The sequence below is a fragment of the Pan troglodytes genome, chromosome 20 (genome assembly GCF_028858775.2).
Source record: "Pan troglodytes isolate AG18354 chromosome 20, NHGRI_mPanTro3-v2.0_pri, whole genome shotgun sequence".
Taxonomy (NCBI): domain Eukaryota; kingdom Metazoa; phylum Chordata; class Mammalia; order Primates; family Hominidae; genus Pan; species Pan troglodytes.
The window spans coordinates 49,581,090-49,595,080 of record NC_072418.2 but is presented as its reverse complement, the minus strand read 5'-3'; the positions used below and the strand labels follow the sequence as shown (position 1 = coordinate 49,595,080).

The window sequence follows — 13,991 nt, the reverse complement described above, 5'->3', positions numbered from 1 at the left end:
ATTGTGACGCGTGGTGGGGCGTGGCCAGGGCCCCGAGGCAGTTGCACGGAGGGGGCGTGGCGAGCGGAGTGAGTAGGCAGTTGCGAGCATGCGTCGTGTTGGGCGGTGCGGTTGCACGCCCGAGAGTCTTCGTCAGGAAGCTTATTCGCCAATAGGCGGCTGTTGCTCGGTCGCCGGGGGCGTGGCCATGCAGATAAGGCGCGGGTGGGCGGCCCAATGGGCGGGCGCCTATGCAGATGAGACGGTGACAGCCCGGCAAGCGGGCGGGCGGGCAGGCTGCTGGGGCGGGGAGGTGGGACCGGGAGAGGGGTGGCCGCGGGGCCCGGCCGGGCTGGGGCGGGGGGCCGCAGCCATGATCCGGGCCTTCTCGTTCCCGGTGAGCCCTGAGCGGGGCCGGCTGCGGGGCTGGCTGGAGGGTAGCCTGGCCGGGCTCTGCGAGTTACATTGGCTCCGGGAGAGGCAGGAGTACCGCGTGCAGCAGGCGCTGCGGCTGGCCCAGCCCGGAATGGGGGGCGCCGAGGCCGAGGACGAGGAGGACGCCGATGAGGATGAAGATGCGGCGGCGGCGCGCCGGGCCGCAGCGGCCCTGGAGGAGCAGCTGGTAAGGGGCTGCCTGTCCGTCCGTCCCTCCACCCCCATCTGTGTCTGTCTGTCTCGGTTGGATGCTCAGACACCGGGCGGGGGTTGGGGACCCGGGTAGGCAGGGAGTGAGAAAGGACAGGGGGTGGGGCTGGCGACCCCGGAGTTCCGGCGGCGGGCCGGACCTGGCCTCCCCGCCCCCAAATCGGGGGAGGGGGAACTGCATCGCCCCCAGTGGGGCCTCGTGAGAAACACAGGCCCTGTCTCTTACACCCCTTCCCCAAAGAAAATCCTTGTGGGCGCCAAGTATGTGTCAAACCCGAGACTGGATACTTTGCAGGCGTTGTCTTCTTGCGGCTTGGGAAAGGGGGTGATAGTCCCCATTTAACAGAGAGACAAATTGAGGCTCAGAGAGAGCAAGCGACTCACCCAAGGTGACACAGCCAGGCTCCAAACATGCCCTTCTCTGGGCCCCGCCACCAGGGCTCCATCTTCCCTAAGTCCTGGTGTGCTTGGAGATCTCTGGAGGGGGCGGGGTGGGAGGAGGGGAATCTCAGGGCCTCCAGAGGGAGGGACCACTGCTGAGAGGAAGCTCACAGTCCCTGAGGACCCCCCACTGGGATCTTGACCCTTTGGTGACACTTCCCCTGCTTCCTACCTGGCCCCAGCTCTCCTTGACCCAAGGGGAGGCAGGTCGAGGCAGCGCCTGGGGGAGACTTCTGGACTCTGGGTGTTCTCATGGTGGAAGATGGGCAGAGGTCTCCGGAATGACTTGAGGAGGCCCCATGCCTCTCCCCTTTCTATGTCATTCCTTGAGTCTCCCGATCTCGTCCTGGGGTTCTGTCACTCTCTCCGTCCTGCCACATCCCTGTGACTTTCTGTGTCTGCTTCTCTTTCTTCATCCTGTCTCTCTGTCTCTGTGATCTCTGTGTCCCTCTGCATCTGTCTCCTTGGCCTTCCCTTCCTGCCTGTCTGCACCTCGCTCTCTTCTTCTTGCCCGACGTCCCAGGCTCAGTCTGTCTTCCCCTCCCCCCAGCCCGCACACCCTGGCTCCACGGCAGATCCCCATCCCCAAGCCTGTGTGTGGCCAGAGCTTCCCGTTTCGGGAAACCTGAGCCGAGGTGGCAGTGGAGGGGGCTCTCCCCGCCGCTGACCTCGACCGCCCCCTCCCCAGATGGGGACTGGGGAGGAAGACTGAAGCCAGGCTCCCGGGGCTGCACGCCCGGCCCCTCCCCCTCTCAGGAGTGGGACCCCCCTGCACATTCTTTTCTGGAAACAGAAACAGCTGTGGGAGGCCCCACCCCCTCCCAAAGTTAGAGACGGATTGTGGGGGCCTTCGCTAGCTCCCCCCACCCCAAGCTGGCTCGGCTTGGAAGGCGCCTTCCATCCTGACAAGGAGAAGGCGAGGCATGAGGATGGGGTAGCTGTGGGTAGCTGTGTCCTCTCCCCCTCTGCCCTCGGTCTCTCCCCTTTTCACCCTTCACCTTCCCCATCTCTGCCCTTCAGTCTCCCTCTCCTCGGTCCCTCTGTCCCCTCTTCCCCCTCAGCCCTCTGTCCTCCCGGCATGAGCTGATAGTGGAGAGGCCTGTCCCCCCACCCCCCAGTCTCTAGGCAAAGCTTGTCCCAGCATCAGGGAGGAGGCGGTGGCAGGCGGGGGGAGGAGGAGGAGCAGAGAAGCGCTAAATATAAACTTCTCTAGTGCTGGGGGTTCCTGGGTCCCTCTGAAGAGTGGGTTAGGGCTTCCTCTGATCCCCCAACCCTTGTCTTATGACTTATCCCCCCACCCCCAGCCCCTGCCAGGAATACACTTCCTTCAAGGCAAGAAAGACTGAAGCCAGACTTGATTACTTTCTAATAGGAATGATGGGGATACCAGGTAAAGATCAGGGGTGTTGCAGAGAAGAGAGGCAGGAATCCTGGGTGAGGGCAGGGGCTCCCTGGGTCCTGCTTGCTCTCAAGAAGGAAAAAGGTTCCTTTCATCAAGAATAACTTAAGTTAGACTTGCAGAATGACTTCCTAATAGAGATAAATGGGCACTGGATACCAACGAGGGGCATGTGAGGGGAGAAACAAGGTAAGGGAAGTTTGGGCAAAGGGGTCTCCAGGGGTCCTAACCACACTCTTATTAAGCCTGCAGAGGAAGGATGAGGGGCACCGTGAGGAGGCAGAGAGCCAGACTCAGGCCAAGGACTTTCTAATCTTTTAAAGATTCATCCTTTTGCAACTGGAAGGAATGAGGCCAGACTTGCAAATAGAGGGGTGTAGACTTGGAATATTTTTGGGGGGCGTCTAGGTGCTGGAGAGGAGGAGGCATCTCCTGTCTGTCTCCCTAATTTCTGCTCTTCCTTGTAATGGAAGAACCGGAATTGGACTTGGCAGAACTTATCAAAAAGTCTATCCTTTCACGTTTATTTATGTATTTTTAAATGATATATTTATTTATTCATTTATTTTTGGAGACAAAGTCTCTCAGGCTGAAGTGCAGTGGCATGATCATAGCTCACTGTAGCCTCTAACTTGGCCTTAAGCAATCCTCCTGCCTCAGCCTCCCAAGAAGCTAGGACTACAGGTGCACACCGCCACACTTGGCTAATTTTTTTTTTTTTTTTAAAGATATGAGGTCTTGCTATGTTGTTTAGGCTGGTCTCCAACTCCTGGGCTCAAGCAATCCTTCTGTCTCAGCCTCTCAAAGCACTGGGATTGCAGGTGTGAGCTACTGTACCTGGCCTTTATTTATTTATTCATTGAGACAGAATCTTGCTCTGTCACCCAGGCCGGAGTGCAGTGGCACAATCTCTGCTCACTGCAACCTCCACCTCCTAGGTTCAAGTGATTCTCGGCTCACTGCAACCTCCACCTCCTGGATTCAAGCGATTCTCCTGCCTCAGCCTCCCGAGTAACTGGAATTACAGGCATGCACCATCACCCCTGGCTAATTTTTGTATTTTTAGTAGAGATGGGCTTTCACCATGTTGGCCAGGCTGGTCTTGAATTCCTGGCCTCAAGTGATCCTCCCGCCTCGGCCTCCCAAAGTTGTTGGGATTACAGGCGTGAGCCACTGCGCCCGACACCTACGTTTATTTTTAATTAAACAATGGAAACATTTTCTATTATCCTTGTAAGAAATTCATAGCTTTCCTGTAATCATACAAACTGGCATTTATTATGTGTCAAAAGAAACTCATTGGCCGGGCACGGTGGCTCACGCCTGTAATTCCAGCACTTTGGGAGGCCGAGGCAGGCAGATCACGAGGTCAGGAGATTGAGACCATCTTGGCTAACGTGGTGAAACCCCGTCTCTACTAAAAATACAAAAAATTAGCTGGGCGTGGTGGCGGGTGCCTGTAGTCCCAGCTACTCGGGAAGCTGAGGCAGGAGAATGGCGTGAACCCAGGAGGCGGAGCTTGCAGTGAGCCGAGATTGTGCCACTGCACTCCAGCCTGGGCGACAGAGCAAGACTCTGTCTCAAAAAAAAAAAAAAACAAAAAAACAAAACTCATTTAATCCTCACAATAACCTCCAGGAGATGGTGTCCTATGATGCCCAGTTATAGATAAGGAAACTGAAGCCCAGAGAGGTAAAGTCACCCACCCAAGGTCACACAGCTGGGGAGCAGCAGAGCTTAATGTGATGCCAAGTCACGCCTCCTTAAACACTTCCTTCCACCATCCAGTCCCCTCATTCCTCCCCGGAGCCCCTAAATCCAACCTATCCCCTGAGGTCACCATCATTGTCACCTTAGTGTCACCTCCCAGACCTCTTCCAACATATCTCCTAACAGAAACTGTTTACATACCAAAAAACGTAGAGCTTTTGTCAAAGCTTTGCTTTTTACAAATTCTAGTCTCTTGGGTGAGGTCCCAGAGACTATGCCAGTCAAAGTGTGGCCTCCTAGCCAGCAGCACCACATGACATGGAACTTGTTAGCCATACAACTACTTGGGCGTGACTGCAGGCTGGAATCAAAAGCTCTGGGAATGGGACTCAGTCATTTGGGCTTTCACAAGCCCTCCAGGTAATTCTGAGTCACTCATACTATATATATTCTGCCCTTTTCTGTTTCTGCTCAATGCTATATCTTGGTAATGATTCTATATAGAAATTTGACTCATTCCATTTTAACAGCTGTGTAGTATTCCATTGTATACATTCATTCTTTCATCTAATATTTCTTTTTAAAAAATAGACAGCTGGGTGCAATGGCTCATGCCTGCAATCCCAGCACTTTAAGAGACCGAGGCGGGAGGACTGCTCAAGCCCAGGAGTTCGAGACAAGCCTATGCAACACAGGGAGACCCTGTCTCTACAAAAAAATACAAAAATTAGCAGGGGTGTGGTGGCATGTGCCTGTAGTCCCAGCTACTTGGGAGGCTGAGGTGGTAGGATCACCTGAGCCCAGGAGGTGAAGGCTGCAGTGAGCCGTGATCGTGCCACTGCAGTCCAGCCTGGTGAGACAGTGAGATCTTGTCTCAAAAATAAAATAAAAAAGACCAGGCACAGTGGCTCACGCATGCAATCCCAGCACTTTGGGAGGCTGAGGTGGGCGGATGACTTGTAGTCAGGAGTTCGAGACCAACCTGGCCAACATGATGAAACCCTGTCTCTACTAAAAACACAAAAATTAGCCAAGTGTGGTGGGACATGCTTGTCATCCCAGCTGCTTGGGAGGCTGAGGCAAAAAAAAAAAAAAATCACTTGAACCTGGGAGGTGGAGGCTGCACCACTGCACTCCAGCCTGAGCGGTAGAGCTAGATTCCATCTCAAAAATAAATAAATAAATAAATAAATAAATAAATAAATTTCATATATATACATATATGTGTATATACATGTGTGTATATATATGTGTGTATATATGTGTGTATATATATGTGTGTGTATATATGTGTGTGTGTGTGTGTGTATATATAGAGAGAGAGAGAGACAGAGAGAGACTGGGTCTCACTATGTCGCCTAGGCTGGTCTTGAACTCTCGGCCTCCAGCGATCCTCCCGCCTTGGCACTTCCAGAGTGCTGGGATGATAGGCATAAGCCACCACACCCAGCCCATTAAATATTTCCTGAGCACCCACTTTGTGCCAGGCACTGTTCTAGGCACTGGGTGGGGGTGCACCTGTGAGCTAAACAGACAAATCTCTGCGTTCCTAGGGCTGACATTCTAGTGAGAGATTCAACAAACAAATGATACCTTGATGTATACTTTTATTTTATTTTAGTTGTTTTTGGAGATGAAATCTTACTGTCTCCCAGGCTGGAGTGCAGTGGCGTGATCTCGGCTCACTGCAACCTCCGCCTCCCTGGTTCAAGCAGTTCTCCTGCTTCAGCCTCTTGGGTAGCTGGGATTACAGGCACGCACCACCACACCTGGCTATTTTTTGTATTTCTAGTAGAGACGGGGTTTCACCATGTTGGCCAGGCTGATCTTGAACTCCTGACCTCAAGTGATCCTCCCTGCCTTGGCCTCCCAAGGTGCTGGGATTACAGGCGTGAGCCACCGAGCCCGGCCTGATGTATAATTTTAAATCGAGAGGTCATTACTGATATGTAGAAAAAACCCGAAAAGCAGGGCAACGGGGTGCACAATGACAGGGGAGCTATTTTGGAAAGGTGTCAGAGAAGAGATCACCAAAGATCTGAATGAAGCAAGGAAGGTATGTGGGGGAAACATTCTCCCGAGGTAGGCGCATACATGGTATGTTCGAGGGACAGTGGCAAGGCCAGGCGTGGCTAGAGGGGAGTGAGCATGCCAGTGATTTGTGACGGATGTGACATGGGGTACATGGTAGGTCCGAGAGATTTTTTTTTAGTTACTTCCTGATGCGCACAATTCAGCTGCTTTTTTGAGTTCCGCTCAAAGATGACTTCACTGTGAGCATCTCAATATACCCAGGGCAGGAGCCCAGAGTGGAAGGATTTGTTGACCTTCCTCGAATAAACAGGCCCGGATGGGGGCTTCTGTTCTAGGGGGATGGGAGAGGCTGGGCCCTGGAGAGACTGGGATGGGGCGGGGGGGTTGTGGCTGCCGGGGAGCCGGCCAGTCTTTCTGCCCTAAATAGGCAGTGCTGGGTGCCTGCCCTCCCAAACCCTCCTCCCCACTTCCCTCCCTCCTGCGGTCCAGACAAGCCGCTTTTGTCTAAGGGTCAACCGTCAGCCCGAGGCTGCCTGCTGCTACCCGGCCTCACTCAGACCCATGTGAGACTTTTTCTGGCTCTGACCCTCTCTTTTCTAAAATGAGATTAAATCCTAATGTCTTGGAGACCCCATCCGTGAGAAGTGCTCTTTTCCTGCGGCAAGAAGGATCCAGGGTAGACTCATGGAAATTTCTTTTTCTTTTTTCCTTTTTTTTGTCAGTCTTGCTGTGTTGCTTAGGCTGGAGTGCAATGGTGTGATCTCGGCTCACTGCAACCTCTGCCTCCTGGGCTCAAGCAATCCTCCCGCCTCAGCCTCTCTAGTAGCTGGGACTACAGGCGCAAACCACCACGCCCCGCTAGTTTTTGTATTTTTAAGGGAGACAAGGTTTCACCATATTGGCCAGGCTGGTTCCAACTCCTGACCTCATGTGATCCGCCCGCCTCAGCCTCCCAAAGTGCTGGGATTATAGGCGTGAGCCACTGCGCCCGGCCTGACTCCCGGAAACTTCTTATGGCGATGAGGAAAGGTAGACCCACTGGAGCTTCCTGGTGGGAGTGGACCAAAGGCAGAAGGAGGATGTGGTCTCTAGGGCAAAGGAACGTGCTGGGATGGCTGCTGCAGTACCAGTAAGGCTAGACTCACAGGACTGTCTAGGAGGCTTGGGAGGTTCTTTCTGAAGGGAGAGCAAAGACGTTTATGAGTCGTGGTCAGCCTATTTTACCCATATGGGGGAAAGAGGCAATCTGCAGCAGGAAGGACTTAAGGAAGACTCACAAAAGGACCTTCTGTTGGTGATAAGGGGCAATGGGCGTATCTGAGAAAGAAGGTCAAAGACGGGGAGAGGCTGGGCGCAGTGGCTCATGCCTGTAATCCCGGCACTTTGGGAGGCCAAGGCAGGTGGATCACCTGAGGTCAGGAGTTCAAGATCAGCCTGGGCAACATGGTGAAACCCTGCCTCTACTGAAAACACAAAAATTATCTGGGCGTGGTGGCGGGCGCCTGTAATCCCAGCTACTCAGGAGGCTGAGGTGGGTGAATTGCCTGATCCCGGGAAGTAGAGGCTGCAGTGAGCTGGGATCACGCCACTGCCCTCCAGCCTAGGCGACAGAGTGAGACCCTATCTCAAAATAAATAAATAAATAAAAATTAAAAAAGAAAAACTTGGAGAAGAAGGCAGACCTATGACTAAGGGATCTGGGGGTCCTGGACACCACCTTTTAGCAGTAAACTGTCCTTACAGCAATCCTGAAGTTAGACTCAAAGAGGGACATTCTAATCAGGGTTGAGGGGCTCTGAGCACAGATTGGGGGTAGCAACTGATAAAGACGGGGCAAGAGATGGGGGTTTTCTGAGGCCTCATCACACCTAAGAGGGAATGAGATGGGGCTGCAGCATGAAGGACTGGAGTTGGAACGTCAGAAGGACTTTCTAATGGGGATGAAGGGACACAGATCTTGAGGGGGTCCTGGGACTCAGGTACTGCTTTTATCCTTTGAAGCGAGAGCCTCATTGTCAAAGTGAAACTCTGCCCATGAGCTCGTGGAATAGGGGACCAGTCGGCAGAGGACTGGGGGCCTTCTGACCATCCTTCTCTCCCTATGCCTTCAGGAGGCCCTGCCTGGTCTCGTCTGGGACCTGGGACAGCAGCTGGGAGACCTGAGCCTGGAGTCTGGGGGCCTGGAACAGGAGAGCGGGCGTAGCTCGGGTGAGCATGGATGGAGGGGTAGGGTTTGCCTGGGATGCCTCCATGTTCCCCGTATCCCTATTTCTCAGGCCCCCCGTGTCTCTCCCCACGCCATCTCCTCCTTTCCCCAGCTCTGGTTTTCTCACCCAAACCCCCTGAAGTCTCTCTGCTTCTCCTGGAAATTTAGGCTTCTATGAAGATCCCAGCTCTACAGGAGGTCCAGATTCACCACCCTCAACCTTCTGTGGGGACAGTGGCTTCTCTGGATCCAGCTCCTATGGTCGCCTGGGTCCCTCTGAGCCCCGGGGCATCTATGCCAGTGAGAGGCCCAAGTCCCTAGGTAAGGTGGGTGAGGGTGGGGCCCTGGGGCCAGGGAAAGGACAGTAAGAGGATGGTTGTGGGCACAGACTTCCGAATCGGGCCTGGATTCCAATTCCAGCTGTGACATTTCCTTTTCACGTGATTATGAGCAGGTCTCTTATTTCTGGGTCTCTGTTTTTCCATCTGTTAAAATGAAATATGGCCGGGTGCGGTGGCTCTCGCCTGTAATCCCAGCACTTTGGGAGGTGGGCGGATCACTTGAGGCCAGGAGATTGAGACCAGCCTGGCCAACATAGTGAAACCCCGTCTATACAAAAATTAGTTGGGCGTGGTAGCGAACACCTGTAATTCCAGCTACTCGGGAGGCTGAGGTGGGAGGATCGCTTGAACCTGGGAGGTGGAGGTTGCAGTGAGCCAAGATTGTGCCACTGCCCTCCAGTCTGGGTGACAGAGCAAGACTCTGTCTCAAAATAAATAAATAAATAGGCTGGGCACAGTGGCTCATGCCTGTAATCCCAACACTTTGGGAGGCCAAAGCAGGTGGATCACCTGAGATCAGGAGTTCGAGACCAACCTGACCAATATGGTAAAATCCTGTCTCTACTAAAAATACAAAACTTAGCTGGGCGTGGTGGTGTGTGCCTGTAGTCCCATCTACTCTGAAGACTGAAACAGGAGAATTGCTTGAACCCTGGAGGTGGAGGTTGCAGTGAGCCAAGATGGAGCCGCTGCACTCTAGCCAGGGTGACAGAGTGAGACTCCATCTCAAAATAAATAAATAAATAAATAATGGTATAATAACAGTGCCTCAATAGCCAGGCATTGTGGTGCATGCCTGTATCCCAGCTACTTGGGAGGCTGAGGCAGGAGGATTGCTTGAACCTGGGAGGCAGAGGTTGCAGTGAGCTGAGATGGTGTCACTGCGCTCCAGCCTGGGTGACAGAGCAAGACTCTGCTTCAAAAAGATAAAAATAAAACACCAGCCACACACACACACACACACAAACAGTGCCTGCCCTAAGGGGATATTTTTGAATATTCAGTGAGCCTCTGCTCTAAGGCATTGGACTTGGTGCATGGCAGTCACTGGTAAACAGGAACTGCTGTCATTCATTCATACAAGTAAGTTTTTGAGCTCCCACTATGTGCTATCTAGCAGTATCCCAGGAGCAATGAACAAAATGAACAGTAATGAACAAAACAGGCAAATCCCTGCCCTCAGGAAACTGCCAGCCTAGTTGGAGGAATAGATAAAATACAGGATAAATGGCCAGGCGCGGTGGCTCATGCCTGTAATCCCAGCACTTTGGGAGGCCGAGACGGGCAGATCACGAGGTCTGGAGTTCCAGACCAGCCTGACCAACATGGTCAAACCCCGTCTCTACAAAAAATACAAAAATTAGCTGGGCGTGGTGGTGCGTGCCTGTAATCCCAGCTACTCAGGAGGCTGAGGCAGGAGAATCGCTTGAACCCGGGTGGCAGAGATTGCAGTGAGCTGAGATCATGCCACTGCACTCCAGCCTGGGTGACAGAGCGAGACTTCGTCAAAAAATAAATAAATAAATAAATAAATAGATAGATAGATAGATAGATAGATAAACCAGGATAAATAAGTCAAATATCTAGGGTACAAAATAATGCCATGTGCTATGACAAGAAATAAGCCGGGGAAAGGGACTCAGAAGTGTCCCTTTGAGTTTGGGGAGGGAAGTGCAATTTTAGAAAATATGGCTGGGGAGGGCTTCACTGAGACTGTAACATTTGAGTTGTGCCCTGAACTAAGTGGGGGAGTGGACCTAGCAGATATCCAGAAGGAAGAGCATTCTGGGAATCTGGAATCTGGAATGGGAAGCAGAAAGGCTCTGAGGCCAGAATGTGACTGGCGCCTGCTTTCAGGAGGCCAGTGTGGCTGGAGTCCTATAAGTAGAGGAGAAGGGTCAGCTCAGTGGTTCATGCCTGTAATCCCAGCACTTTAGGAGGCTGAGGCGGGAGGATTATTTGAGCCTGGGAGTTGGAGACCAGACTGGGCAACACAGTGAGACCCCATCCCTACAAAAAATCAAAAAATCAGCAGGGCATGCTGATGCGTTCCTGTAGTCCCAGCCGTTCAGGAAGATAAGGCGAGAGGATCCCTTGAGCCCAGGAGCTGGAAACTGCAGTGAGCTATGATTGCGCCACTGCACTCCAGCCTGGGTGACAGAGCAAGCAAGAACCTGTCTAAAAAAAAAAAAGGCCAGGCGCAGTGGCTCACACCTGTAATCCCAGCACTTTGGGAGGCCGAGGCGGGAGGATCACGAGGTCAGGAGATCGAGACCATCCTGGCGAACACGGTGAAACCCCGTCTCTACTAAAAATACAAAAAAATTAGCCGGGCGTGGTGGCGGGCGCCTGTAGTCCCAGCCACTCAGGAGGAGAATGGCATGAACCCGGGAGGCGGAGCTTGCAGTGAGCCGAGATCGGGCTACTGCACTCCAGCCGGGGCGACAGAACGAGACTCTGTCTCAAAAAAAAAAAAAAAAAAAAAAATAGGGGGTAAGATGTTGTGAGAGTTGGAGAGGCAGAGGCAGGACAAGTCACGCAGGGTCTTGTAGGACCCTGTAAAGATTTTATTATGAATTTTACAAGAAGGAAGGTGTGAGAGCAGGGTTTTTGCTGCGATGAGGATGGAAGGGAGGGAGGCAACCCGCCCCTTCCGGGCTGGATGAGAAATGGGAAAGGACTTTGAGAGCCCCTCCACTCTCTTTTTTTTTTCTTTCTTTTTTTTTTTTTTGGCCTTCCTTCCCTAGGAGACGCCAGTCCCAGCGCTCCGGAGGTGGTGGGCGCGCGGGCAGCGGTGCCGCGGTCCTTCTCAGCGCCCTACCCGCCGGCAGGGGGGTCCGCCGGCCCGGAGGCCTGCTCCTCGGCGGAGCGGCGGGCCCGCGCCGGGCCCTTTCTGACGCCCAGCCCCCTGCACGCCGTGGCGATGCGCAGCCCGCGGCCCTGCGGCCGCCCTCCCACCGACTCGCCCGACGTGGGGGGCGCAGGGCGGCCCCTGGACGGCTACATCTCGGCGCTCCTGCGCAGGCGCCGCCGCCGGGGGGCGGGCCAGCCCCGGACCAGTCCCGGGGGCGCGGACGGCGGCCCGCGGCGCCAGAACAGCGTGCGCCAGCGGCCGCCCGACGCGTCTCCGTCCCCCGGCAGCGCGCGACCCGCGCGGGAGCCCTCGTTGGAGCGCGTCGGGGGCCACCCCACCAGCCCTGCCGCCTTGAGCCGCGCCTGGGCGTCGTCGTGGGAGTCGGAGGCGGCACCCGAGCCCGCCGCGCCGCCCGCCGCCCCCTCACCCCCCGACAGCCCGGCTGAGGGCCGCTTGGTGAAGGCGCAGTACATCCCGGGCGCGCAGGCGGCCACCCGAGGCCTCCCTGGCCGCGCCGCCCGCCGCAAACCGCCGCCACTGACCCGCGGCCGCAGCGTGGAGCAGTCACCACCCCGGGAGCGTCCCCGGGCCGCCGGCCGCCGTGGACGCATGGCCGAGGCTTCGGGCCGCCGCGGCTCGCCCAGGGCCCGCAAGGCCTCGCGCTCCCAGTCCGAGACCAGCCTGCTGGGCCGCGCCTCCGCGGTCCCTTCGGGGCCCCCTAAGTACCCCACGGCGGAGCGGGAAGAGCCTCGGCCGCCACGGCCACGCCGCGGCCCAGCGCCCACGCTGGCGGCCCAGGCCGCAGGGTCCTGCCGTCGCTGGCGCTCCACTGCGGAGATCGACGCTGCCGATGGGCGCCGCGTGCGGCCCCGAGCCCCTGCGGCGCGTGTTCCCGGCCCTGGCCCGTCCCCGTCAGCTCCCCAGCGTCGTCTGCTCTACGGCTGCGCGGGCAGCGACTCCGAGTGCTCGGCTGGGCGCCTGGGGCCCCTGGGACGCCGGGGGCCTGCGGGAGGCGTCGGCGGGGGTTACGGGGAGAGCGAATCGAGCGCCAGCGAGGGAGAATCGCCTGCCTTCAGCTCTGCCTCCAGCGACTCAGACGGCAGCGGTGGCCTCGTGTGGCCGCAGCAGCTGGTGGCGGCCACCGCGGCCTCTGGGGGTGGAGCAGGTGCAGGGGCGCCCGCAGGCCCCGCCAAAGTCTTCGTGAAAATCAAAGCTTCCCACGCGCTCAAGAAAAAGATACTGCGTTTCCGTTCGGGTTCTCTCAAGGTCATGACTACAGTGTGAGTTTGGGGATTTGCTTGGGCTCCCCCTTCATGGCCTCTGCACCTCCACACTCCCAACCACTGACCCTTCCACATCTACCTTCCAAAGACCATCGTTTTCTCTGCTTCCAAAGACCCCCCTCACTCTCCCCACTCCTAACAGTCTTGGTTGAAAAGGCTCCCCCACCACCACCGAGAGGAATGGGGAGGAGCCCTGTTTGACCCAGTTCAGCTTCTAGCTTGGAAGCCCTTGGGCAAGACAGTTCCCCTTCTCTGGGCGTCACTTTCCTCATCTGTACAGTAAGTGTCCATGTATGCAAAAGGGGTAATTCGGTTTGAATTTCCCCGTTTTAGTTTAGAAGCCTAGTCTGTTTGTTCCCCTTCACCGCTCTCCCTCTCATTCCTGATGAGCCCTCTCATTCCTCCTTTCCTTGCCCAGCTATGGCCCCCTCTCATTCACAAAGTGCCCCCTCCATGTCCCTGGGCCCTTAAGATATCCCCTTGGCACCCTGGTCAGAGACTCTGTGTCTGACTCAGGTGGTTCCTGCAGAGTGCCCTGGGAAGGGAAGGAGCACTGATTTGGGGGTTTTGAGGGTCAAGTAGGGGTTGGTAACACCTGGAAAGAAGGACTCTCACTTCGATCCCTGGACAATTATGGAGGATTCGGAGGTAGAAGAGGGGAAGGAAGATGGTTTCTATCTCATGCCCCCCACTCCCTGTGAGAGGGAATGGGGGAAGCCTGATGACCCTCAGCTGTTCCAATCTAGTATTTTTTTTCTTTTTTAAAATTACTGTATTTATTATGACGATGGTGACTCCCCAGTGCAAAGGGGGGCCAGATTCTGTGTGTTTCTCTAACCTCTTTGTAAATAAATGCACAGTGTAACATATGTGGTGGACTCTCACTGAATGATTAAATGGGAGAAATGCTCTTTTTCCTTTGGACTAACATTTATTGAGCAACTTCTGTTTGCTGTGGATATGGCAGTTTCCAGGGAGGTCCCAGGGTGAATCTCAACATCATCTTCCTACCATTGGCTATTTTACATCAAGGAATCTAACCTTTGATTGGGTTATGTTTGGTTATAAGTACGATTTCAGGCGGGATGTGATGGCTCAT

At 55.0% G+C, this 13,991-nt stretch overlaps 1 protein-coding gene across 2 annotated transcripts; it reads left to right on the top strand.

Annotated features, from left to right (window-relative positions):
- The first annotated feature begins 37 nt into the window (after positions 1-37).
- DACT3 (dishevelled binding antagonist of beta catenin 3) lies at positions 38-13,761 on the top strand. Of its 2 annotated transcripts, none has more exons than XM_024351480.3 (4): positions 38-601; positions 8,320-8,416; positions 8,583-8,735; positions 11,503-13,761. In XM_024351480.3, exons 1-4 carry the CDS (start codon positions 89-91, stop codon positions 12,891-12,893), a joined length of 2,154 nt encoding a protein of 717 aa, XP_024207248.1. In that variant the 5' UTR covers positions 38-88; the 3' UTR covers positions 12,894-13,761. The 2 variants fall into 2 exon arrangements, with proteins under 2 accessions (XP_024207248.1, XP_024207249.1); XM_024351481.3 differs by lacking the exon at positions 38-601 and adding an exon at positions 6,602-6,771.
- Positions 13,762-13,991: the final 230 nt, after the last annotated feature.